The sequence below is a fragment of the Anolis carolinensis genome, chromosome 3 (genome assembly GCF_035594765.1).
Source record: "Anolis carolinensis isolate JA03-04 chromosome 3, rAnoCar3.1.pri, whole genome shotgun sequence".
NCBI lineage: Eukaryota > Metazoa > Chordata > Lepidosauria > Squamata > Dactyloidae > Anolis > Anolis carolinensis.
In genome coordinates, this window is record NC_085843.1 from 117,382,719 (window position 1) to 117,410,108 (window position 27,390).

The following is a 27,390-nucleotide window of genomic DNA, read 5'->3' on the forward strand; positions in this document are numbered from 1 at the left end:
ACCACTGCCACCAACAACTTAAGCAGGAAACAATCTGACTTCACTGAAAGCAAAGCAATGGCAAAATAAATGAACTATTACAAAATTGAGTATCCTGCTATTACTCCATGACAGTGGAACAAAGGATTTACTCTGAAGCTTCCTAAAAGCTCTGGAGAGATCCTGTAATTTTGGAGATATAGACAGCTGGATATGGCAGAATCTGTTCACACCACTAATGGATCTACTACTGCATTGCCATCAGCAAACGGCTCTCTCCTAGAGTCTTGCTGTCAGCGTTGCATTTCTGATGACGTCATGTTGGGCATCAGGCAACATGCCAGAAATGTGATGTTTCTAGCTAAACTCTGGAAGATTACTGTTTGCTGATGGCAACATAGTGGTGGTGGCCCCAATGCACCTTTAGTCTGGGTGGCCTTGTGAATTTCTGAAGGGCTCTCTGAGGATACTCCCAGGGTTGCTTGGAGCACCTCCAGAGCCCTTTAAAACTGATTGATTGTTCAGTTAAGTTTAGATACACTTTGAGACTATCAATTTAAGCTCCAAGGGAAACTCAGACTTGGGCTGGATCTATGCTGCCAAATCACTGGGAAACACATTTTTATTGAGTTAGCTCTGACACTTGTTTTTGGCTACCTTTTGGCATCTAAATCCAAAAATGATCCCAATTTTTTTTCTATCACATCAACTTTTTAAGGTACAGGATACCCTCCCTTTGTCCCCAAAATAATACAAAATGTACATACAAAGGAAAATAAATTAAAAATTACCTGAATGTACTGTTTATTTAGAATTATTTTATTCACACAAAGGCTATATATTGTTACTGTAAGTCAAATGGTGTACAAGTAGTAAAGTTCTGCTACCAAACATATATATTAAAGTAAAAAAATTACACTTATAGCTTTTCCTGGGATGTTTAATTTGTGGACAATTTCACCTGATGCTCCAACAAAAGGCCATCATATGCCTTTTTGGATATTCCCAAATCTCATGCCAAATCATACAACTCATGCTGATCAAATTCCTTGCAAACAATCTTCAGTTTCAAAATCTTCATTGTTGCTGCTGTTCTTTACCATACTCCTGTTTTTCGAAAGAGGGTAGTTCAATGAAAACTGGCACTGGGATTTCAGCCGAATGAGGCACTGGGCCTATAGCTGATGGTAGACTAGAATACTCTATTTTACATTTATTTTTCTTGTTATATCCTGACTTTTTACTATACAAAAGTAACAGTCATTTGAATGATCTCTGGGCTCTCACCAAACCATAGATATCTCAAATGGCAATTTATCATGTTTTGCCTTCATCCACTCCCATAAATTCTCAGCACATTGCTTGCACACCTTGTGAGAGGCCCAAGACTTATCTTGATCACCGAGTTTTACTTTAAAATATACAAAGTAGGCTTGCATGACAAATGCACTGATGTTTGTCCTTTCACTGGGAATGGTGAAACTGCCACAGATATAACAAAACGAATCAGGGTTATTTAGGCACTTACGATGCAGCATAGTGGAGACAAACATTATCTGAAGAAAGGAAATGCATTCATATGTAAATTTAAAAATTCTGCTAATTCCTTGTATACAGACAAAAACTCAGACTACACTTCGAAATATGGTTCACTACATAGAGTGATACAACCTCTTACCACTACATACAACCTCTTACCACACGGTCTCATGTGTAACTTAATAGCCTGGACAAGTATGAACCTTTTGCTGGTCTCTAAGGTCGTCCCCCACCCCTTAGAGACAGAGGTTTGAACTCAGCCAATAGGAGAGCACTAGTGCTTCCCTTGATTCCAGCCTAGAATGGATGTGGGTCCCCAGATGTTTTGCCCTTCAACTCCCAGAAATTCTAACAGCTGATAAACTGGCTGGGATTTCTGGGAGCTGGCCAAAACACCTGAGGACCCAAAGGTTGACAACCACTGTCTTATGATAAAATGTAGAGAAAAAACTTAATGTGAAAGAAGAAAACTAACTGCAGTTTTGAAATCAGCATGATTATTTAAGTCTAAAACATGTGAAAAATCAAATTCAACAGGATTTACATTAAAAATTGCTCCCAGTGATCCAATATCTGATCCCAGATTATCTGCTTTGAACTGGATTATATGAGATTACACTGACATATAATCCATTTTGAAACAGATAATCTGTTATAGAACTCCAATATATGCTGATGATAAGGTAGTCTGTCTGCATTCAAAAGAAGATCTACAAGCCACTCTAAACACCTTTGCAGAAGCATACAAAAAGCTCCGCCTCTCATTGAACATTGAGAAAACCAAAGTGCTCTTCCAGCAGGCACCATCCAATCCCTCTGCAATGCCATGAATAGTGTAACATTAGAAAATGTTGACCATTTCAACTACCTTGGCAGTCACCTCTCCACAAAAGTCAACATTGACGCTGAAATACAACACTGCTGGAGCTCTGTGAGTGAAGCATTTTTCCTAATGAAGCAGAGAGTGTTTGAGGATTGGGACATTGGTAGGGATACCAAGGTGCTTGTGTATAAATCTATTGTCCTCCCAACTCTGCTATACGCCTGTGAAACATGGACTGTCTACAGACATCACACTCAACTCCTAGAAATATTCCATCAGCGTTGCCTCCAAAAAATCCTGCAAATCTCTTGGGAAGTCAGGCAGCCAAATGTCAGCATGCTGGAAGAAGCAAGGACCACCAGCAAAGAAGTGATGCTCCTATGCCATCAACTTCGCTAGACTGGCCATGTTGTCTGAATACCTGATCACCATCTTCCAAAGCAGTTACAATACTCCCAACTCAAGAACGGGAAACATAATGTTGGTGGACCGGAAAAGAGAGTTAAAGATGGGCTCAAAACCAACCTTAAACTGTGGCATAGAACCGAGAACTGGGAAGGCCTGGCCCTTGAGTGCTCTAACTGGAGGTGCATTGGAGGTGCAGAATTCGAAGAGGCATGAATGGAGGGCTTAAGGAAGAAATGTGCCAAGAGGAAGGCATGTCAAGCCAACCCTGACCGGGATTGTCTTGTGTCTGGAAACCGATGTCTTCACTGTGGAAGAACATGCAGGTCAAGAACAGGTCTCCACAACCATCTACACATCAACTGCCAAGACACTACACCTGGATAGCCATCATCCTCAAGCTACGAGGGATCGCCTAAGTAAGTAAAGGCCAAAACACCTGGGGACCCACAGGTTGACAACCACTGCCTTATGATAAGATGTAGAGAAAAAAACTTAATGTGAAAGAAGAAAACTAACTGCAGTATTGAAATCAGCATGACTATTTAAGTCTAATACAGCTGAAAAATCAAATTCAACAGGAATTACATTAAAAATTGCTCCCAATGATCCAGTATCTGATTCCAGGTTATCTGCTTGAGACTACTCTGCCATATAATCCAGTTCGAAGAAGATACTCTGGGATCGGAAACTGGATTATATGGCAGTGTAGACCCAGCCTTTGTCATTTGATGTCTCAACCTTTGATGGAATTTGGTTTCCAAATGGGTTTTTTTTTTCATTCTCTTGAGGGAATATAGTTTGATAGCACTTTTAGCTTCAAGGAAAACTCTTCAGAAAAATTACTGTTAAGTGGTCTTTGCAACGTTTGCTAGTTGTTTTCCCTCTTTTAAAAATTCTCTCCCCCCCCCCCCACATTACTGCACATGTAAAGCTGTTTTTGCAGTAAAGTCTTTTAAAAAAATAAAATAATCAACCTTATCTCCAGCTGTGCTCTGATTAGCTAGAAAGCAATGGGGAGCTTTTAAAACATAATTTCATCGTAAGTGCTGAAAAGTCTGAGAATACATTCCATGCTGAGGTGATGAAAACTGAATGGGTTCAACAATTTTCAGGAAATTTAAAATTCATCCTCTCTTTTAACACACTATTCTCTAAGTGGAATCTTTCTGAGGTGTTTCACAAGCAAGCAAGCAAATCAAATGCCTTTTAAGCCTCTTGTGTTCTCAAAAGAACAACTTGTAGACTGGGAACTGAGACTTGTTAATAATTATGGGTGAGAGTGGATCACATACACTATGAGGTCAGGCTATGGAGAACAAAGTGTGCAAGAATAGGTTCCTTGCAGAGCCTGGAAACGGGACAGCCAGCTATGATGAGTAGGGTGGGTAGGTTCTGGGAGTTGTTGTCATCTCTTCCAATCTCTAGCTCTTTATTTCCCCAAATTCCTCCAACAGGACAACAGTTATGGTAGGTAATTTTAGAGCCCAGACTATGTGCTCTTATGGCAGCTCCCATTCCATGCCACCCACCCTTAGAAACGAATCTGTCTTCATTCACGTTCTTCAAAATAAAAAATAACACTACAAGCAAAAGCTTTGCATCACCTCAAATGCAGTGTTTTAGTACAGTCCATTCATATTTGGCCAGCTGCTCATCCTCAACTTTATAGTTCTTCTCAAGTCTTGAGAACGCCATGTATATAAGCAACAGAACTCCCATATACATTATTCTCCTTCTTTAAGCATTGCAAACCTTCTCCCTTTTTAGCAACCCATAACAACATATGTAACTATGAACTGATGAAACATATTCGAAGAATGCATGCATTTCTAAGAGGAGTTTCTTTTTGTTTCTCTCTCTAACTCATTTTGCAGGTGCCACTATAAGTGTGATCATTGATATCAATATGAATATTTCGGTTGTTATTTCTGCCCTTATTGCAGTTCTGTACACATTGGTGGGGGGGCTTTACTCAGTTGCCTATACTGATGTTGTCCAGCTGTTCTGCATTTTCTTGGGACTGGTGAGTATCTTTTTATATTTCCATATCTGACCCTATGGTGATCTTCCTGAGTGTGGAGGGCAGGAAGTAGTTGCTTTATTAAAACCTAGATTGTGAGAAAGTTTCTGAATGGTTATGACAAATGATGGCTCTAGTGGGTGAAATTGATAGTCTTCTCAGTCAAACATTACTGGTGCAGTTTTACTTCTATTACCTACCGTTTGCATATACTGCATCAGTCTACTCCAGACCTATTGATCAGAACTACAGCTGGGATGAGAAACCTTTTGTACTCCAGGGGTTTTGGAGTACAAGTCATACAGGTGTTTTCCATTGTCCAAGCTGGGAAGAATTGTTGGAATCCATACAAGCAGAATTCCCTTGATCCAAATTAAGGCAAAATATACTCTATCCTACCTCAAGTGAATTTTATTGTCCTCCATATAAGATACACACCCTGTTTTGTAAAGTCTGTTCCACTTTGCATGGATCTTAACAAGATTGGAAATCTCACAGGACACCAAAGATCTGATGAAAGACTTACCTCTTGCAAGACTCAAGGAAGCGTCATATAGGCGTACCTCATATAATTCCAGCTAGTTTGGACTGGACCTGGCCACCAAGAGGACCTGTTCTGTATCACTATATGGAAAACATGGCAACTCCACCTCTATATATTGTTGGATTGCAGTTCCCAGCAGGTTTAAGAATGCTGGGACTTCCAGTTCAACAATATCTAGAAACCCACACCATTCCTGCTCCCTTCTCTGCCTAAATCCAGTTCCTAGTTTCAGCTAGAGGAAAGCTGTTGAATTAAAAGAATTTAACAGTTGTGTTGATTTACTAAGGTAGGACACTTACCATTTTTCCCTAGATGCTCAGTTTGCAAAACACTGTATCAGCAATATGTTTATTTGATATTTTCAGGCAAATCTTCTCCTTACCTGTGTTGAATGTCAAATTTTATTTGGGTTAAAAAAAATCCTGATAATCAGAAAAGGTTATTACTGTCTTTTCTAGACAGAAATCTGCTTCTGAAACAAGAACTGCTAGAACAATCAATTTTGAATTTCTTCTTTGCTCTCTTTTTAGTATCCATTTTTAAATTGCTTCTCTTTTGTTTTAGTGGATTAGTGTTCCATTTGCCATGTCCCATCCTGCTGTGACAGATATTGGCTACACAGCTGTACATGAAGTGTTTCAGGAACCTTGGCTTGGAACCATTAAAACACCTGACATCTTCATATGGGTTGACAATTTCTTGTTACTGGTAAGCACTCCTATACAAAATTCTAGAAGTGCAAAATGGTTAAGATGCTTAAGAATTTTACAACTGCCTAGCCCTATCCTGAATATAACAGGTAGCTGATGTTAAGATAGCAACTATGGAAAATATTAGACTGAGTTTATTTGCTGAATGAGGAGCCTTGAATTGGTGAATTGTAAGTGGTACTACACAAGTAAGGCAGAAAGGGGCCAGCATGATCATACTGTTTGTCCCAGGAGGTGCTATTTGTTTAAACAGGAAGTGAACTGGAAATCAGGACTATATATTCAGCTGAATTTAAGTGAGTTGCTCTTGACCAGAAATTGTGGAACATCTTCTTCCTGTTATTTGCAGATGCTAGGAGGAATCCCTTGGCAAGCGTATTTCCAGCGAGTTCTTTCTTCTTCATCTGCTACATATGCTCAAGTGTTATCCCTCCTCGCAGCGTTTGGATGCCTTGTGATGGCATTACCTGCAATACTCATTGGTGCAATAGGGGCATCAACAGGTATGTTGAATCTCTGGATTATAGTGACTTGAAAATGTTGATTTAGCAGAGTTGGTAAAGCCTTTGATGACTAGGTTTTGACCTGTAGCTGTCATTGCTTTATGGGAATTAAAGTCCAAAGCATCTGAAAGGCCTGAAGTTTTCCATCTCTGCCCTAAGGAAAATGAATATTTCACCCTTGGTGGTCATGTTGATCTTTCCTTCCCCCCCCCCCCCCCCCGATCCTTTTTCCTTGGTGTTTCATACACTTCTTGCCTTTTCAGTTTTAAACCTGTCTTTGGTTTAGGACATTTGAGAAAGAGGGTTTTTCTTAAGTTGTTTACACATAACCATGCAATATGTATTTTTTGTAATATGTATTGTTATATATGTAATATGTAATACATATTTTTTCAATTAATGTGTCTGTATAATATTTAATCCTGCCTTATGACAATAATACCTAATAACTTATTGGGGAGCCTATTGAAACGGAAATGGTGGGCCAAGCTGCATATTATTTTAAATATTTGATTGCATTGCATTTCTCTTTTTAAAAGTATGAGAGGTAAATGCCAGGTGAAATTTCAACCAGTAAAAATGGAAGTTGGTTGGATATAAGATGTCCAGAAAGCAGAGCCCTGTTGTAAACCATTTGCTGTCCTGCATAACTAACAAAAGAAAATGCTATTTGCATTTATTATTTATTTATACATACATTTTGATTATGTTTGTTTATTACTTTTCCTCCAAGGAATTCAAGGCAGTGAGCATGGTTTTCTCCCTGCTCAATTTATCCTCACAAAAGTCCTGTAAGGTAGATCAGAGGCTGGGTTCCCAAACTCACACAATGAGCAAAGATCTACACCTAAGGGTGCATCTACACCATTAGGTGTAGAATTAATGTTTGACAACACTTTAACTGGCATGGCTCTATGCTGTGTAATTAGAGGCTGTTCCATAACACTGAGCGATGACAGTTAAAGTGGTGTCAAACTGCAGAAACAGTGTAGATGCACCCTAAGTTTTCTCAGCATTTATCCTTATATACATATATTTAATTAATATATCTTATGCAGGTTTCAAAATTCAGGGTCACCATGGTGTTTAAACTTCCTTTTGCACAGAATCCATAATTCTCTATGTATATTTGTATTACAGCTTGGAACCAGACTGCATACGATGGTCCAGATCCTAAGATAAATAATGAAGCTGACATGATTTTACCTATTGTCCTTCAGTATCTTTGCCCAGTGTATATCTCCTTCTTTGGCCTTGGTGCAGTGTCTGCTGCTGTAATGTCCTCTGCCGACTCTTCCATCTTATCGGCAAGCTCCATGTTTGCACGAAACATTTACCAACTTTCCTTTCGACAAAGTGTAAGAGTAATTTGCAACAACTTTTTTGTGGGATACAGCAACATTATTACATTTGGTGGCTGGTTACAGGTTTCCTATCTAAAAGAAAGAAAGAGCACTCCATGAGTAAGCAGACTTTGAGATTGCTTATGGAATCTATTTTGGGTTTTACTAGATCCCCACAGTTCATTAATGAGAACTAGGCGCAAAACAGTAGGTGATCAGGGCTACAGTGGAGTCAGTTGCGTTCTGCAGTTCAGGAGTTTTGCAGTATTGTATATTGAAATGCAAACCTGCAACGGAGTTACTACACATCAAGGATTCTAGCACTTGATGTGCCCAACATAATATTTGGCAAAACATCAGCACGAGACAAGGTCTGGCAGAAAATTCATTTTCCTTGTTATCATTGTACTATTAGAAGCCAGAATCCCTTGCTGATCTACTGCATGTCATCCAGAGATCTACCAGGAGATTGTGATGTATATTCACACCAACAAAAAGTACTTAATTGTTGATCCATGTAGACCTTAGAGATGTCGACTTAGATTCATCCACAATGATAGCTTTACATGCCCTCTAACTCTAGGTTGTTTGCAAAAATCCCTTCTTAGACCCCCACCCATCCACTCAAGGAAGGGGAACAGAGAAGAAATGCAATCCAAAATTATGGTGGCTTGTGGCTTCCACATCAATGGAATAGTAAATGGTTCCAAGTTTCAATCTGACCTTTAAAGGAGTTTTCCAAGGATTAGTTGGTCGTGCTCCAGTACCATTTGGACAAGAAGGCTGAAGGCCTGCAATTCCCATGCTTCCACAGCATTGTGCCATAGCAGTTAAAGTAGTGTCAAACTGCATTAATACTACAGTATAGATACATCCCAAAGCCTTGTCTCCCTTGTCTCCAAAATAGGCTCCTCTGGATAACTCTGAGATCCCAAAGGCAAATGCAGCTCCCAGATTTTTGGATGTATCCATCCTCTAAAATTATGAGTGGGAAAACGGGTTACATGCAGCCCCCAGATCTGTTGCAAGACCCCTGCAACTGCTCCAGTCCCAACTACATTAGATCTATCAACACATTGTTGAATGGAAAGTCAATGTATCTCATTGATTCAGTTGGTCTAGTTTAGGTAGGAACAGCAACAGAATTCAGGCCAAAGTTTTCTAAACTAAGAATAGCCCTGACTCCTGGCAGTTGCCACCCCTGCTGTAAAGGATAAGGCCATCCTTCATCTCTAAGGGTTCTTGGTCATTGGATGATGGAGAAAATGTACTTTCCAAATGGCAGTGACTTGAAATGTGTCCAGAGGAGGGTGATCAAAATAGTGAAAGGTCTGGAATCCAAGCCTTTTAAGGAGTGACTTGAGAAGGTGGATGCATTAGCCTGGAGAAAAGATGGTTAAGACATGACATGATAACCAATTTTTAATATTTGAAAAGATGTCACATTGAAAATGAGTCCATCTTATTTTCTGCTGCTACAGAGACTAGGACACATAGTACAGTAGAGTCTCACTTATCCAACACTCGCTTATCCAATGTTCTGGATTATCCAACGCATTTTTGTAGTCAATATTTTCAATATATCATGATATTTTGGTGCTAAATTCGTAAATACAGTAATTACAACATAACATTACTGCGTATTGAACAATTTTTTCTATCAAATTTGTTGTATAACGTGATGTTTTGGTGCTTAATTTGTAAAATCATAACCTAATTTGATGTTCAATAGGCTTTTCCTTAATCTCTCCTTATTATCCAACATATTCGCTTATCCAACGTACTGTCGGCCCATTTACGTTGGATAAGTGAGACTATACTGTATTGAATTCAAATTACAGAGAAAGGGATTCCACCTAAGCATTAGGAAGAACTGTTTGATGGCAAGAACTGTTCAACAGTGGAATACACTGCTTCAGAATGTGATGGAGACACCTTCTTTGAAGGTTTTTCAAAAGACTGGATGGCTATTTGTCAGGAGTGTTTTGATTATTTATTCCTGTATTATAGAGGCTTGTATGGGATCACCTTTGTGGTATCTTCCAACTCTATTTTAATAGGGCAGTTTCATTACAAGACACCAATTCTTAGATTTCTGGTGAGGTTTTATGTTAGTTTTTTTTATCAGACTTGGATCCATGTAATTCACTTTCCTTTTTGACAAACTGTTTCTATGTCTTACAGGCATCAGACAAAGAACTTGTTTGGGTCATGAGAATTACCATTTTCATGTTTGGCGCAATGGCAACAATGATGGCTCTGCTAACTCAATCTGTTTATGGACTCTGGTACCTCAGCTCTGACCTTGTGTATATCGTCATCTTTCCTCAGCTTCTGTGTGTCCTCTTTATCAAAGGAACCAACACTTATGGTGCCATTATGGGATATTTGCTTGGCCTTCTACTCCGAATTACTGGAGGAGAACCATATCTGCACTTGAAACCCTTGATTTTCTATCCTGGTTGGTATAAAGATGAGGACCGATACATTCAGAGATTCCCTTTTAAGACAGTAGCCATGCTTACTTCCTTCTTCACTAACATTGGAGTATCCTATCTAGCAAAATACTTGTTTGAAAGTGGCACTTTGCCGCCAAAGTTAGACTTCCTTGATGCTGTGGTTGCAAAGTATAGCAAAGAGAACATGGACAAGACAACTCTTGTGAAAAGTGACAATATTGTTCTCAGTGAGCTCACACCTGTAAACCCACGACACAGTTTGACTCTGAGCTCCACCTTCACTAATAAAGAGGCCTTCAGTGATATTGATTCGAGCCCAGAAGAACCCATTAAAGAAATTAAGTGACAGCGACCGAACTGAAGAGAAGTACTGCTTCCATATCCCTCACAATACAACAGGGTATGCCACAAAGGGAGATCAGAGGCATTTAAGTTGAAGGGGAAATGGATGAGGGAGCAAACAAGATAGTCTACAGTAAATTCTAGGAGCAGAAATATTCTGTAGAATAAACCATTGCATATATTATAAAATCTGTTGGCTAGAATGATAGAATATATCACTCTTCTTGCATTTGGAGGAAACAATACTATTTATTGGGAAGATGAGAGGGTGGTCACTTTTGCATTTTCCAAAAAACACATTGCCAGAAGAGAGAGGACAAAAAGGGCAAGACTTCCATAAAATTGTCATACTTAAAGTAATTACTTCTACCAAAATCTTGTTAGTGTCTTATGCATGAATGAGTTTCCCTACAGATGTTGTTGGATCTTTTTGTGCAATGCAGAATGTCTGGATTCAGAATTGTGTATCAGGTACCCTTTTGCATGCAGATGTGCAGGTCAATGTTGATGTATTCTGTGGCAAATTGGGATTGCACAGTTTTTGCCATTTGACACAAGGGTGCCTAGCACAAACAATGGGGAACTCCACATGCAGAAGATTACATCTCACAATCCCAAAGTAGGCTCTCAGCCTATAATTTAGAAATACTCACTGAACCATGGATTCTTAGTATCCACTAGGAATTAGTTCCAGAACCTCCTCATGGATACCAGTATCTGTGGATGTTCAAGACCAATAATTTATAACACTTTGGTAAAATTGTGTCCCTTATATAAAAGGGCAAAATCGGGTTTTGCTTTTGTGGAATTTTTGTGGATGGGGATATTTTCTGTGGCTATAGAGGGAAACCTGCAATTTAAATAGATGGGCATCTCACTATAGCAGTGGAGGCTATGACCAGATAACCTGTTCAATGCTCAGCCAATCCTTCAGATGCTGATGGATAATAGATAAAATGCCCTAGTTATCCTCCTCCTTCCTCAATCCCTTTTTGTCCTCAGCTTAGTTGCTGAAAACTAAATTCAAAGTTCAAAAGTAGTTTGCATAATGTTAATCCAGCAGGAGAGAGAGGAGAGGGGGTCTTGGCCTTCTCAGAAGGCAAAAGAAAACTAAATCTTCTCCTAACATGTTTGTTCTTCTCCATTAATGTTTGCCATCTTGACTACACTCTGATGTTGTTTAGTATTCTGTTTTTCATCTGAGAAATAGCTGAGGGCATGGACAGTCCCCTAGTAAATTAGCATCTGTGACCACCCTTGGGGCCATCAAAAGCAGATTTGGGGACCAGAAGAAAAAAAATCAAGCCCTTTCCCATTTAAGGTTGCCAGAGTCTTTTCAGGTGCCAATACAAGCCAGCTCAAATATGGTTAGAACATTTGGGGCAGACCTTAAAAAAAGCCAACCTCTAGACTTATGAGAGAATTATCTCTCATGACAATTCTGGGCTTTTGAGAGATCAGAGACCTTACAATATCCGAGAACTGATGAGAGATTTGAGAGAGGCTTTATACAGGTTTGCCTCACATCTTATTATGTCGTTCATCTGGGCATGAGAAGCTGATAGGAAGAAAAAGCATCAGCTGCCCTCACAACAGATGGATCCCCGCAGCATTTGGTATTAATTTAAATAAAATTTTGTTGCATATGAAGTGGTCTGGGGGATCAGTCACTTGTGAATGTAGCTGGATCCCACTGTACCTATTTACACTAAATCCTAAAATGTGTTACTTGGGTCTGCACTGCCCTAAAGCACTTTGTACTTTGGTCTCAGTCTCATTGGGCCCCAAGAATTTGTACCAGCTTTCTTTCCATAGCCCAACCTAGCCACTAAAAGGGACAGAGATTGTTTGAAGAAGAAGAAAACTAAGGAATCGCCTTGGTTCCTGGTGTTCAGACACCTGTAATGTCCCTCCACAAACTGTGAACTTCTATTTGAAATCTAAAGAAAACAAAGCAGTAAATCCTTAAATCCTATATGGTCCATCTGTTGTGGGGTTGTGCAATTTCAGACTAGGAACATGCCGAAAGTTGAAGTTAAACATGGAGATGCACCATACTTCGGCATTTGGAATGGGATCGTCTATGTCTGAAAAACCTCAGTTGACTGAGTTTAGGTCTAGGCTGCAGTGGGCTTTACTTGTTACTTATGCTAAAATTATCCAAAATTATCCTATTGGTCTATCCCTATCTCCTCAACCACAGACAGATGTACAAGAAATGAGGGCACTATTGGTCACTTAAACTATTCAATTCTCCCTCTTAGACCTCACTTACTCTTTCCTGCTAAGCATTATTGTTATTTTTGCCACTCCCAAGCAGTGAAAAAATTACTTTTGCAAATGAGGCATGAATAACTGTTATCAGAGATTGGTTCACTAGAAAAAATTGTGTCCTAGGGTTCAAGGCTGTTCTTGAACCCTTGAACCTGTTTCTTTAATTTTCTTTGTGGGGTGGACTGGATTGGGGGGAGAGAGAAATGCTATAGTCCTCGTAGTATTGTATTTTCCATTTGAGAGGAAGGAATTTAAAAGTGCAAAGCAGGGAAGACTACAACACTCATGATGTCCTAGAGGAGGCTCCAAATTGCCATTTCCAGCTAAAAACAGTAAACCTTGTCTGTTGTTACTTACCTCCTCTGTTTTTACAAAGGTAAAATTTTTCTACTTGGAAATGAGGATTATGTTTTTCTCATGTAACTGCCATGGCAATGTTCTGTGGAATTCTGAGGCCCAAACTCTCTCCAGCCAATAATTGTAAACGTCCCTTTCTAAACTGCAAATCCCAGAGTGTTGCCATATTACATATCACAAAGGCTCAGGATTCACCCTGCATTGTGGCAAATCCATGGGCTCCCGGCAGGGTAAGGGGAAAGCCATGCCCCATGCCTTGCATGGTGCGACTTGCTTTCCCCTCATCACATGAGAGGAAGCGCTACTGCCCGGCTTCCCCCCATTGCTGGTAAGGCAACATGAGAAGGCTCCCATGTTGCTACGGAGGCGGGAAGCACTGCTTCCTCTCCTCTTTCGGCATAGAGCCTGGTCGGAAGGCCCTGTGCATCGTCTAATGGGCTCCATGCAGTAAGTGGATAACAAGCAGTGTACGATGGGCAAATCAGCCTGTGTAATGAGGTCGCTAAACAGTGCAATGTGATAGGACCCCCAGGAAAACTTCTGAGGGTTCTTTTTGTAATGATACAATGAATTTTCAATGATACAATGGTTGAGAAGTTCAGAGCTAGGAGCAATGGCCCATATCTACATTGACTACTTAGTTATATCTGCAGTCTGACACATACACGCCTTTTTCATCACCAAGAGAGGGGGGTACATTCTGTTGGTGATGGGATACAGGGAAATTATGTTTCCATAACACTACCGAAAGGAAATGAGGGTTTGACATTGCAGAAGGAGTCCAGCTTCTGATTGCTGCAGGAGGAGGGCATCCTCCTCCTGCACTTCAATCACCAACTGAATAGATCTCAGACTCTTGGTTCATTTAATGCCTGGTAAAGTAGATTTGGTAGGGCATTTATAATCATGGCATTAGTACCGCAATCATGACTACATAGTGCTATTGAATATAGAGCAGTTATGGATATGTAACTCTAGGTTACAAATCCGTAACTATAATATAGAATGTCAGCCATTGCTTCTAAGAAGAATGGATATAATCTCATGCTGAAGTGAACCATAGCTCAACAGTGAAGGGATGATGCTCTGCAACCCGGGGCATCGTGCTTCCAAAGTTTCATGATTTCATCACATCATTATAGCATTTCCAAATTTGGGGTGGGGTGGAGCTTCGCTCACTTGTCATACGTTTGGATGTTTCCCATTTCCAACACAAATGGTATCCTACAAATACAAACTTGGATTTCGCAGAAAAGACTACCTTAAAATCATATTCCTGCCATTCTAGTCTGACATGTATACTGGGTATATTTGATGCAAAAATTATTCAGATTTGTAATAACTGCACTTTCCATCTGAAATATTTCATCCAGGACTTTTCCTCATCTTTTTCAATGTGCTGTATTACTAATTAGTCAAATGCTTGATTAAAAAGCACAGCAGGAATCTATTTTCCAAACTATGGCTTTGTATATATTCCTAGCTGTGTGTGGATTCAGCGTGTGCCTTTCGTGTAACCCTGTGTAGCCAGTGTCAGTATGAGTCCTGGTAAATTGCTGTCATTTGTGCATTCATCCAATTATCCTCATGTTTGTATATGTCTTTCAGCCCTGAGATAGTCAGCATTTGGATAGAGGTGGTTTTGCTGTACTCTGAACCAAACTCTGCACCAACTATTGAGTGTGTGCAGAAATTCATGAAACTAGCAATATGTCTATTCACAAAGTGGTAAGAATCTGTGATTCAAGTCATACTTTCTCTTCAGCATCTGGGTTTAATTAAGGAGAGTGCTTGGTATGAATTTTCCAAATACAGAACTATGAATATATAAATGAATCAGAAGGCTCACATAGGTCAAAATCCATGTTTATTAGAATCTTGCATTTTCACTTATTGTATATAAATGCACATAGAATGTTTATATTAAAGAAAAGGTTACTCATAAGTATTATTTCTCATAAAATACAGACAAAAATATATAAGGAAAATTGTATTCATAACATTGAACACACTTGGGAAATTGCAGACAAATATTAACATATTAAGGAAATGCAAGCAGCTGAGTTTTAGGGGATGAATCTGGCTATGCTTGCCAACTAATGTAGATAACAACCAAATACAAATATGCACATGGGGAAGTGAAAAGTCAATTGAAACAAATGGATGGATTGAACCATCGCTAAACAGTATGATTGGCATTTTGATATGGAAAGTAATTACCAATGCACAAACACCTAGAACAGCCAAACTGTGCCAAATGCTTGTGATAATTGCTTTGATTTTACTCTTAAAGTTACATTCTAGATACAGTTTTAGGGGAATGTGGTTCTCAAGTGGTGAAAGGTATCTTTGTTTGTTGTGGCACATGTTTTCCAACACCTGCATTAAACATACTTTGTTTTGTGATTGGTAATTAAGAAGGCAAAATCGGAAGATGATTGGAAGACTTGATTTGCAAGTCTGATTGCTGAGACATATTTCTACTGCTGCTGTCGCTGCAACTGTTGGTCCCACATTAGAAAATCATTGATAACATTGTTATTATCTTTTCCCCACAACAGTGAAATTATTTGATAACCAGGGAGGTCTTTCTGAACAATGGCAGTGATCCCAATCCTGTCCCCTTTTTAAAATCTATAGATGAGGCAGAGAAGAAATACACTGAAACATCATTTAATCTACTGATCCAAGAGTACTGGCCAGGAACCAAAGCTGAGGAGAAGTAATTTTTAATTACAGCACCCATAATCCCCAGTCAGCAAGACCGATGAGTAAGCTAACGGACAGATGCTGAAAACCGTAGTCTAAAAAAGTAACTTTCTAAGATCTACTCTAAACCAGAACAGTCTCAAAGCCTTGCTTGCAGCAGTTACATTCTCTGGTCATAGGAATTGCTCTTCCCTCCTTTGAACTCATAAGAGTTTAACCAAATCTGGTTGGCTGACTGGCTGTCTATTTGAGGAGATATGTGAACTGGCCCCAATCTTCCTAGTGTATTGTTCTCTTTCTCATAAAAAAAAAGACAAAATAATCAAGATTTTTCAATCTCGCCAAAAAAATCTTGCTTTTTTATAATAAGGCAGATTTTCCATCTTTTTTCTAACATATCACCTTACAAAACGTACCATGTCTACGTATTGTATCTCTAACCTCAATGTCCACCAAATTTATGCATTAAATATATATATATTACATTAAATCTATCTCCTATATATCTTTTACCTTACAGCATTTATCCCTCCTTGTCTTTAAGTTTAATTTCTTTTTAATAAATTAGACCTTCCACCTTGAAAAAACAAATAGCATGACTATTTTAAGGCAAATATATCCAGTCCTTTGTCATTATCACCTATAAACATTTATATTTGACATCGAGGTTTCTACCATGTCTCAAACACTGTAAAAACTGGACATAACTCATTCAAAGTAAATAAGCATCATCCCAAACACATAGATCTGTGGTTCTCAACCTGTGGATCTGTTTTGGCCTTCAACTCCCAGAAATACTAACAGCTGGCAAACTGGCTGGGATTAGTGGGAGTTGTAAGCCAAAGCACCTGGAGAACCACAGGTTGAAAACTACTAACAGATCATCTTAACTTCAGATGTTTTGTTTACATCCCCATAAGTCATCTAGGCAAATCATTCCCCTTCTCATTTCACAATTCCCATAGAACAGAGCCGACATTATTATGTAGTTCACTCCAAGTTGTGGAGAGAGGCAGGTACACACATGAGATAAAAAAGAATATCCCAAACAATGTGCTTTTTTTAAAAAAAAAGAAAAAAAGAAGAAGGAACAGGAAAGTTCCTTGACATCCAAGTGCAGTGAGAAAGTAACAACTTTTCTTTCTTGAGAGAAGAACTAAGAACAATGATTGCAAATGTGCTTTTCTACAAGCAAGGGTAAAACTGCAAGTAATAATATGCATTTTTATTAAATTCGTGTTTTGCACTTTTAAACATTTCTTTTATTGCTTTGCAGACAAAACGTGCAACAGATTTGCAGAAGTTTACTGTGATTTAGAAATGTCTACTTGTTGAGAGAATATCTCAACAGTTGGAAGTTGAACTGCTTTAACATCTTTGAGCATAATTTATTATTTAAATGAGTTGAACAACATAGGAAGAAGGCAGAATTTTTCAATGTATTTTGTATATTTATCATGAAAGATTCCAAAAAATGGGTGGCCATTCCCTCATTTCATTACATTTGCAGCTCTTAAAATGATTGCAAAAGTACATAAGGTGCACTATAGCAGTCTTTCCCAAGCAGATGCCCTCCAGATGGAGGAATTTAGCATCCTAGGATGCTTTCACCCCATGGATGGAGACCCATGCTGGCTATCACATGGCATCAGGCGACTTTCAGTGGAGGCCCTGCCCCCAACCGGGTTAAAAGCATCATTCGAGAATCTCCCCACAACACGGAAGGCTTCCCATATTGTGCTGGCTCCAATGGGACCAGCACGGATCCTCTTCAGGAGGGCAACGCTCCTCCCGTGTGATGGGAAAAGCATTGTCGAGAGGGAGCTGTGCCCTGCTACCCCTCTCCTTTTGCTGCAATACCAGATGAAGCGGGACACTTTGTCTGGCCTTTGTGATGAAGCCCCTAATGTATTTAATTGTTAGTCTGTTGGAGTGAAGTCATTAGTTCTAGTTGCAGATGCCAAGTGGGTATAGTGGCACCAGTCATTAAGCCATTCTCCTCCAAGCAACCAGTATTCTATGCCCTAACCTGCTACCCTCCACAAGGTGGGAAATACTGTCACATCACCTGTGTGGATATAGAACTAATCTAGCTGGCTTTTGTGAGCAGAACAGAGGGCTTGGTGATGATTCCATTGATCCAGTACACTGATACGGTAGATTTCTTCAGTGCAAGAACAAAGTAAGGTTCAGTCAGTAGACCTTTTCAGGGTTGAAATGATGAGGAGCCACTCATATAGCCAACCATCAAACCCAAAGCATGGTCCCACCATTGCTATTAGCAGTGGCAGAGTTACACATGAAGAATAGCTACAAGGTGATGATAGCTCTGCAACAGGGCCAGAGTGAGCAGCCATCTCAAGCAGCTGATTCGGAATACCATCCTTGCAAGTCATTCTATAATTCAGTGTTTTGTTTTATTTCTTCTTTGGTACTAGTATTGTTGTGGGGAAGAGTACTTTAGGATTTTCCTCTGTAGGATCCCAGATATGTTGGCTACATATGGATACAATCTGCGCCTCGATTTAGTGGAAACAACGCACCATTTCCTACATTTTCCTGGGCAGGAAGATGTCTTAGGCAAGACCAGCAATTCAAGAGGAAGTGGTAGGATCGGGATATCAAGCAGTTACATAAGCAGCACATCAGAGACTTTAATCCAAGTAAGCGATAAAATATTATTTTGTGTATACATGATGATGTAGATATATTATGAACATTGTGAAAGACTAAATGAATGTAAACTTTACAAAAGTTAATCAAATACCACCACAGTCAGTTTTTAGGCTTTTATTTTCATAGTGTGGGACCATTCAATACTTCAAATATATATCAGATATCTTAAGCTTAGGAAGAATGCAGTTAATTGTTTATCTAACTCTCCAAACTGAGTTGATCAAATAAAATGTGCAATTCGTCAATGTATCTTATACGTCTACTATTTAAACAGGGTAGTCGTGTGGCTATTATTTATTAAAAGATATATATTTTTGTCTGTGTCAAAGTCTATTTAACAAATGATCCAAGCCAAATAAGAATCCTACTGTTGATGTATACATGTTCTCTCTGCATGTGTAATGTATTAAATGGTGCCCAAGAAATTCAGGAAAAAAGGTTAAATGTCCACTTTTGGCTTCGTTTTTGTCCAGCTATTAAAAATATACATTTATTTTATTATTAAATAGTGTGTGTGGTCTGTGACATTTAACAGAAGATACTATGAAAAGGAACAATTCTACTTGTAAAATATTTGCAGAGTTTTAAAGAAAAAAACACAAGGCTCCTCCAGACTTGCAATATGTGCTTATTTGTCACACACAAATGGTGTTTTTTGACATTTTTCCTCTTCTTCCCATTTTCCTGTCCAAACCATTATTTTTCCCCAACAGTTAAAGAGTGGGCAGAGATAGCAAAGTCAAGGGGACAGCAAAATAATTTGATTGCCTTTACTTACTGTCCCTGTTCCCTTTTCTCCTTTACTTTCCCTAATACAATCTCCACAAAAAAGTCTCTTTTTTATTTTCAATTTTTTAAAAATGCAATGAAGCCTAGCACAAACCCTGGTCAATTGGGGAGGGGGCAAGGACCAATTTCTCACCCCTTAACTTCTCCAAAATTGCACCCTCCTTCCCTGAATGAACCAAAACACATGTTGAGTATCCTATATATAGAATTCCAAAATCATCCATGTAGATCATTGATTCCCAAAGTGGGCGCTATCACCCCCTGGTGGGCGCTGCAGTGATCCAGGGGGGCAGTGATGGCTACAGGTGCATTTGCCATATGCATTAATACATATATCTTTCTGTTTAATTGCTGTTAAAATTTTAAAAAAATAATTTCCAGGGGGCGCTGAGTAATATTTTTTTTAGGACAGGGGGCAGCAGGCCAAATAAGTTTGGGAACCACTGATGTAGATGGTTGATATAGTGACACAGTTGCGTTCTGCTGGTTCAGTGTACTAAAATTTTATCTCATGTACAACATTATTAACAATATTATATACAATTACTTTCAGGCTGTATATATAAGGTATATATGAAACATAAATAAAAATCATGTTTAGTCATCTCTACAATATCCCATTATGCATGTACATGCAAATACAGGAATTCTGAAATACTTTTGAAGGTCCTAAATATCTCAGATAAGGGATACTCAACTTGTACCTTCTTTGTCTCTTCATTTGGCCTTCAAAATGCCAACACAAAATGACATAGTGATATTTTAGTTGGTATCTTGAACAAGAAATTGAATGAAAAATATGGTATTTGAGTGGAATTGGGTTTCTGAGGGTGTTTCTGGAGTTGGGTTGAGCATTTGCATGAATTCAAGAGGATTTCAAGTGACTCAGGATTTGGGGGTGATTTTCACCTAACATCTAGTTTCAGTCCAGACATAGGCAAAGGCCTAGCAGCTGAAACACCACTACAACTAATCTCCCTAGTTGGTGGAAAGCTTCTGCAACAATTGCACAATGACATTGCTCAGAAGCACCTATTTTAATGTGTTAATGTGTTTCTGCTGAAATACGGGGTGTGGCATTAATAATTAAAGAAAGGGCATTGGGGTTGGAGGTGGGGGATACAGAACAAACTTGGAAATGACACAAAAATGTGTGAAGTTGACAGTGAGTGTGATAAAGTGGCTACAATCCAATTTGTTGTAGAAATCAAATCTGATCTTGTCCTTAGTTCCTAGCACTGGAAACACAGAAGTTTGGGCAAGTCATCAAGGAAGACTCCTTAACTCAGAAAATAGAGTTGTTTGTATTGATGGGCCTTTAATGACACAGTCAGCAATGCAGAAACAAGAGGTTTGGTCTTGAGACTCAAGAGGTTACCTCTGAAGCATGCGATAACCTTAGATTAACCCCACTTAATATCTTATTTTTGTCTGAACTAATCAATATATTCCTGTTTCCACTACTTACTAATTGTAGAAGACATCGCCTCTCTAACAGCTGCCAAATATGTCGGAAGCAATAGGTAGCAGGTGGTAAAGGGTCTGGCGATGTATTTTCATTTTGTTCTCCATGTTAATTTGAAATAATAGAGGGAGAAAGAAGCACAGCTTTGGCTAATTTACTCCAGCTCTCAGCTGCTATGTACTTTGAAGATAGAAACTTATGAAGCCTAACACAAGATGATGACCAGCATAAATAAGGAAACCAATACCAAGTTGTTCACAACAAACCAGAGCTTGAGAAAGACCCCAAACAGTATGATGGTAGTAGAAGAATTCTGGGAGCCAAACCCAAAAATAACAGTTTCCAAGCTCTGGTTCCCCATAACCAAAATTCTGTACTTTAACCATCATCACATATTGAATATTCCTTCTTGCTCTTTCTGTAAAACAAGCCCATGGTGCACCAAATTCAAAGTAAGATAGGCTGTAGCTCTGTCTACCATATTTCATAAGATTGCTTTATTACATGCCCTACAATGCAAACGCAATGTAAATTGAAAGAGCAGCTCAGACAGAGAGTAATGAACCTGCCACTTGCATTATGACAGAAGATGTCATAAAATCATTTTTAAAAGGGGAGGAGGGAGAACACCAAGTTAGTATGGAAGACCTGACAGCTGACATCCAGCCTGCAATATTAAGAGTGTGGCGAGTGCTTCCTTTTCTGAGTGAAGTAATGAAGATAAACCTCTAAAAGTGAATGCTTGATGAATCCCAGTGATGGTAAAGTGATAAATAGCAGGTATCCAATTAGCAGAGGTAGGCACAAAGTGTAATTTAATTCTGAAAAATTAAAGTCTATTTAGAAATACATTATTCTTGATCATGCACTCTGGTGGTGTGCTGACAAATTTTGCCCTTGCTGGGTACTACCAGGTTCCTTTCCATGTACCAACATTTTGAAATAGAATTAATTTAACATGTTTTAAGGCAGGAGGCCTCCTCGAGTGATAAAAGTGAAGGCAGACCAGTTTTCGTTCTCCTTCTTTCCCTTTCATGTCTCTACAAACAGAGAGGCAGTGGACATGAAGATAATTTCCTAGCAAATAAATTTCTTTCTCCAACTGTCCCAATTTGGCAAAAGCAGTACTGAGTAATCCTCTGTCCTATCGCCTTTTCAGCTGCTTTAAAAATGTCTCAGTTTCTGTTTCCTCCACTGAATGTTGTGTGGTATGAGAATAAAGAGAAAGGAGAAGGGGTTAACAGATCTGATGGCCATCTAGCTCTGTATTGTACAAAGCGAAAGAAAGGTTGGGAGCTTGAACAGAAAGAAGAGAGGAAGGATCCCAAAGTATATCATATCATGGTAACTGACCTAAATTAAACAAACCTTAAATGAACTTTGGCATTATCAGTTATGACTCCAGAATTTTCATGATAGAAATTCCAAACTAATGAGCAGTCTCCATTTCTCTCATCTCTACACATAATAAAAGTGAAAAATGTGTATGTGTGTATGGGGCGGAGGTGTCTAGTTACACAGACAGACTGTGGCTTCCACAAACAAGCTATAGTTTCCAGTGCTGAGGAGCCACCAAGTCACTCCCTCCAAGGACATTGCAGGTTACAATGAACCACATCCCAGGGTTCCTTTCTCTATTTGCATGACCCCGCCCACTGCCTCTCCCTTAACTCTTTCCTACCCTTTCCTATGGCACACAGCAAACAGAGGAATTGATCAGCAACTGAACAGGGGCTTGGGGGACTGACTCAACAGGATGGAAGTTGTAGTTCACACTGCAACAAGATACAGCACTGTGACCCCCCACCAACAATGGTCCTGGAGCACATTTGACACACAGAATTTCCAGGACCAAGTTGGGGGGGAATTGTCCTTGATTTATTTGTAGGGACTGGGATGTACAGTTCACCTGCAATCTAAGAGCCCTCTGAACCTCACCAATGATGAACCTGGAACTGACTTGTCACACAGACCCAACAAGCCAACTTTGCATACTAGCGAGGTTTGGGGGTGATTGACCTTGACATCCAGGAGTTATAGTTCACCCTTGTTCAGAGAACACTGAACCCACCTGATGACAGATCTGGACCAAACTTGGAATACAAATTCAACATGGCCAACTGGGAATACTGGTGGACTTTGGGGATGACTGACCTTTAATTCTAGGAATTATAGTTCACCTGTATTCCGTGAGGCCTCTGCACCCCCAATGACGGATCTGGACCAAACTTGGCACACAGACCCAATGCTGCCAACTTTGCATACTGGTGGACTTTGGGATGATTGACCTTGGCATTAGAGTTATAGTTCACCTGTGTTCAGAGAATACTGAACCCAGCAAGTGACGAATCTGAACGAAACTTGGCACACAGACCCAACATGGCCAACTGTGAATGCTGGCAGAGTTTCAGGGTGAACGAAGATTCCCAGATTGCCCTGGGAATCTGGGAGTTGTAGTTCACCCTTGTCCAGAAAGCACTGAACCCAGTCGATGTCAGATCTCGACCAAACATGGCACACAGATCTAATATGGACAACTGTGCATACAGGTGGAGTTTGGGGGTGATTGTCCTTCACATATGAGTTGAAATTCACCTTACCCAGAGAGCAATGAACCCAGCTGATGCCAGATATGGACCAAACTTGGCACACAGACCCAACACAGGCAACTTTGCATACTTGCAGGCTTTGGGGATGATTGACTCAAGATTTTTGGGAATTGTAAATCACCTACATCCTTATGCATTTTTATTGGGAGAATTCATTAAAAACAACAGGAAAGATTGAGGTTTTTTCCTAGGAAATAATGTAACATATGATCAAACTGATATTACCTAACATCCAAAAACAAACAGTGCCCCTTTAAAATAACATGGGCATTGCCAGGTACCCAAGCTAGTAATTCATAAAGCTGGGGATGCAGGGTATGTGTGGGATATGACATTTCAAATTACTTATTTTATTAAAATTCTATTGTATTCTTACTTTTCTCTCTCCTTTCCTTTCCCTTCCTTTGTGTGTTCACACAACTATTCTATGGTGCATTTTAAGCAATAAAAATTATTTGAAAAGACACTAGAATTCCAATGAAATCTTTTTTATGGATGCCACAAAAGTGTCCGAACACATTTATTTTAAACATAACATCCTGTCCTTTTTGCCTCTGTATCAATGCTTACTATGCTGAATGCTAGAGAAGAGGTGCGTGTTTTCAAAACTGAAATTATTCTGTATCTGAAGCTAAGTATAAAGTGTTACTCAATAAATGTCCTTACTTGTTTTCTATTTGCCAATTTTCTTGCACTCTGTAAATCACAGCATGTCATTTTTGTGAGTGACTACAATATAAATAGATTAACTAAAGGTTATATGACTTTAATTAAAGAAGACTATATCACTCTAGGCACTGATAATGGGACGTGTGAGTCTTATACGAGGGTGCTGCTAGCATGAATCCAGCAGTGCCATTTGACAGTGAGAATGATCAGACCCTTCATAGCTAGATTCCTTCCACGAGGCACCTGGTACGAGAAGACAGGCAGAAGCTCACTGTAACAGTTCCAAATGCCTGAGAACATGGGGCATTAGTGATGGGTAAGAGAAACTATTTGACTGAATGGATTAGAAGCTTAGAAATATAGAGCTTCAAGGCGTGAGATGACAGCCAAACTTCAAATCTCACCATTGTGAATCTGGAAGTGAAGCCAGATTCCTGTATCATCTCTACAGAAGCTATGTTCAGCCACATTTTGGATCTAGGATACCTGAGGTGGGGTCAAGAGCCAGTGTTGTCCGTAGACACCTCCAAGGTCATGTGGCTGGCATGACTGCATGGAGTGCCATTACCTTTCCGCCGGAACAGTACCTATTGATCTACTCACATTTGCATGTTTTCGAACTGCTAGGTTGGCAGGAGCTGGGGCTAACAGCAGGAACTCACCCTGCTCCCCAGATCAGAACTGCCAATCTTTTGGTCAGCAAGTTCAGCAGTTCAGCAGTTTCACCCGCAGTGCCACTGGGGCCCCCAATAATGATGTACAACCTTAGAAATTGAGACGAATGACCTCATCCGACTTACCACCGAAATCGAATGGATCGTGACCATTCTGGTGGTGCCTGGTGGGGGTGAGGAAAACCCGTCAGCACAAACCCTATATTAGCCAGCTTTTCCCCACCTCATCCTACAAGGAGCAAGCATCCACCACCCGGCTTCCCTCTGTTGATCCAATACAGCACAAGAAGCCTCCCATGTTGTTGCCACAGCAGCAAATGCCAGTTCCTCTGCAGTTTTGCAACAGAGCCCTGCCAGAAGTAGTTCTACGTCATAATATGGGAGCCAGTGGTCTCCATTGCAAAACTGCTGAGGAACTGGCATTACCACCAAAAACAGCTCCGTCTGATGAGGTTGTAAAACTGAAGGCAACTTTGAAGCTGTTCTTGTACTCTGAGCTGTTCTGTAGATATACTAAGTCAAGGACCACAGCTTCTTATGTGACTGCCTTTACTCACTGCCTAGAAAATCACTAAATAATTATAGTGAATCATAGAATCATAGAATCATAGAATAGTAGAGTTGGAAGAGACCACATGGGCCATCCAGTCCAACCCCCTGCTAAGAAGCAGGAAATCGCATTCAAAGCACCCCCGACAGATGGCCATCCAGCCTCTGCTTAAAAGCCTCCAAAGAAGGAGCCTCCACCACGGCCCCGGGAGAGAGAGTTCCACTGTCGAACAGCCCTCACAGTGAGGAAGTTCTTCCTGATGTTCAGGTGGAATCTCCTTTCCTGTAGTTTGAAGCCATTGTTCCGTGTCCTAGTCTGCAGGGCAGCAGAAAACAATCTTGCTCCCTCCTCCCTATGACTTCCCTTCACGTATTTGTACATGACTATCATGTCTCCTCTCAGCCTTCTCTTCTGCAGGCTAAACATGCCCAGCTCTTTAAGCCGCCCCTCATAGGGCTTGTTCTCCAGACCCTTAATCTTTTTAGTCGCCCTCCTCTGGACACTTTCCAGCTTGTCAACATCTCCCTTCAACTGTGGTGCCCAAAATTGGACACAGTATTCCAGGTGTGGTCTGACCAAGGCAGAATAGAGGGGGAGCATGACTTCCCTGGATCTAGACGCTATTCTTCCCCTATTGATGCAGGCCAGAATCCCATTGCTATGGTTCCACTTTAATCACCATGGCAACATCCTATGGAAACACAAGAATTGTTATTAAAAGAGGAGTACTTGGAATTATCTGCCAGAGAGAGAGTTCAAATTGCAAGCTTCACGATTCCAATGACTGTAGCTATGGCTATTAAAATGAAATCATAACACTATAATCATGTAGTGTAGATGGGTTCCTGTTTCTACATCACCTTCTTGCCCTTTCTCAGAGGTGACTGAGTGCCATTCAGTGATTGTGGAATATCATGGAATTATGCTTTCAGAAAAATACATTTCTGTGTGTGTGTTATAAGTGATTCTTTTGTGTTCAGATGTTTTGAATTTCAGCTTCCATAAACTCTGCCATCTTAGCCAATGGATATGGATTCTGGGAGCTGTATTTTAAAAACACCTGAAACACCAAAAGCTGGGAGACCCTGTTTAAAAGGTATCACTACCATATCCAATTGGTTGAGTGCATTAAAGGAAAATGCTTACAGTATACAAAACAAGCATGTCTTTATCAGATGCATAAATTGGCAGTAGTTCACTGAGGCTCAAATCTGATAAAAGTTCTGTGTCACAGGAAAAAATGTTTTACAAACTAAAGTTTATCTATTGTCTTAAGTAGATAAAGAAATCACAAGGTTTAGGTGAATTAATTGCTAACTCAGAAAGATGTAACTATTATCTCTCTTCAAAGACAAAGAATTTAATTTCTAGTAGCATTTTGTTAACTGTTCTGCACCTCCACCACAAATATAGTACATTATAATATGTAAGGTATCTTAGTAGCCTGAGAAAGGAGATATTCCCTTTCTTGCAGCTGTAACCTGTAAATACATGATGGCAAATAGTCAGACAAATGTCTTCCCCCAGGGCTGCTAAGAAGCAGAGGCCTTAATAAGCTCATCATTTATAAAAGCAGAAAGCCAGCCTAAGGACAGACAAGCAAATGACAAAGGCATCATGCAATTGCCTTTCTCTTCAAGGATAACCTTCAAGACTCAACTAAGCTTACTTTGTGATGGTGGCTACACAATGGAACATGCATTAAAAGACCAAAATAGTAATCCCATGAGCACAGAAATAAAATTGTGTTATGTGGTTTTTAGCAGAGATTGAAACTCAAGCAAGCAGGAAAGTATTGCTACCAAGGCACTCCTTTATTGAGCAGCAATATATCACACAAAAGATTGTTGCCCATATTCTGCTGTATATTTGTTATGCATGTGTTTGTTTTCTCAAGGTCCCAAATGTCACTGAGTTTACAGACCTTTAAGTAATGCTGTCAAAATAT

General features: G+C 39.7%; 1 protein-coding gene across 5 annotated transcripts in view; it reads left to right on the forward strand.

Moving 5' to 3' along the window:
* Positions 1–19,192, forward strand: part of slc5a7 (solute carrier family 5 member 7) — a 43,319-nt gene extending 24,127 nt beyond the window's left edge. For all 5 annotated transcript variants that reach the window (XM_003218763.4, XM_062975408.1, XM_062975409.1 and 2 more), the window contains 5 exons: positions 4,624–4,772; positions 5,878–6,021; positions 6,373–6,526; positions 7,667–7,884; positions 10,054–19,192. In XM_003218763.4, coding sequence (XP_003218811.1) covers positions 4,624–4,772; positions 5,878–6,021; positions 6,373–6,526; positions 7,667–7,884; positions 10,054–10,674 — 1,286 coding nt within the window. In that variant the 3' untranslated portion in view covers positions 10,675–19,192. The remainder of the gene's footprint in view (positions 1–4,623; positions 4,773–5,877; positions 6,022–6,372; positions 6,527–7,666; positions 7,885–10,053) is intronic.
* Positions 19,193–27,390: the final 8,198 nt, after the last annotated feature.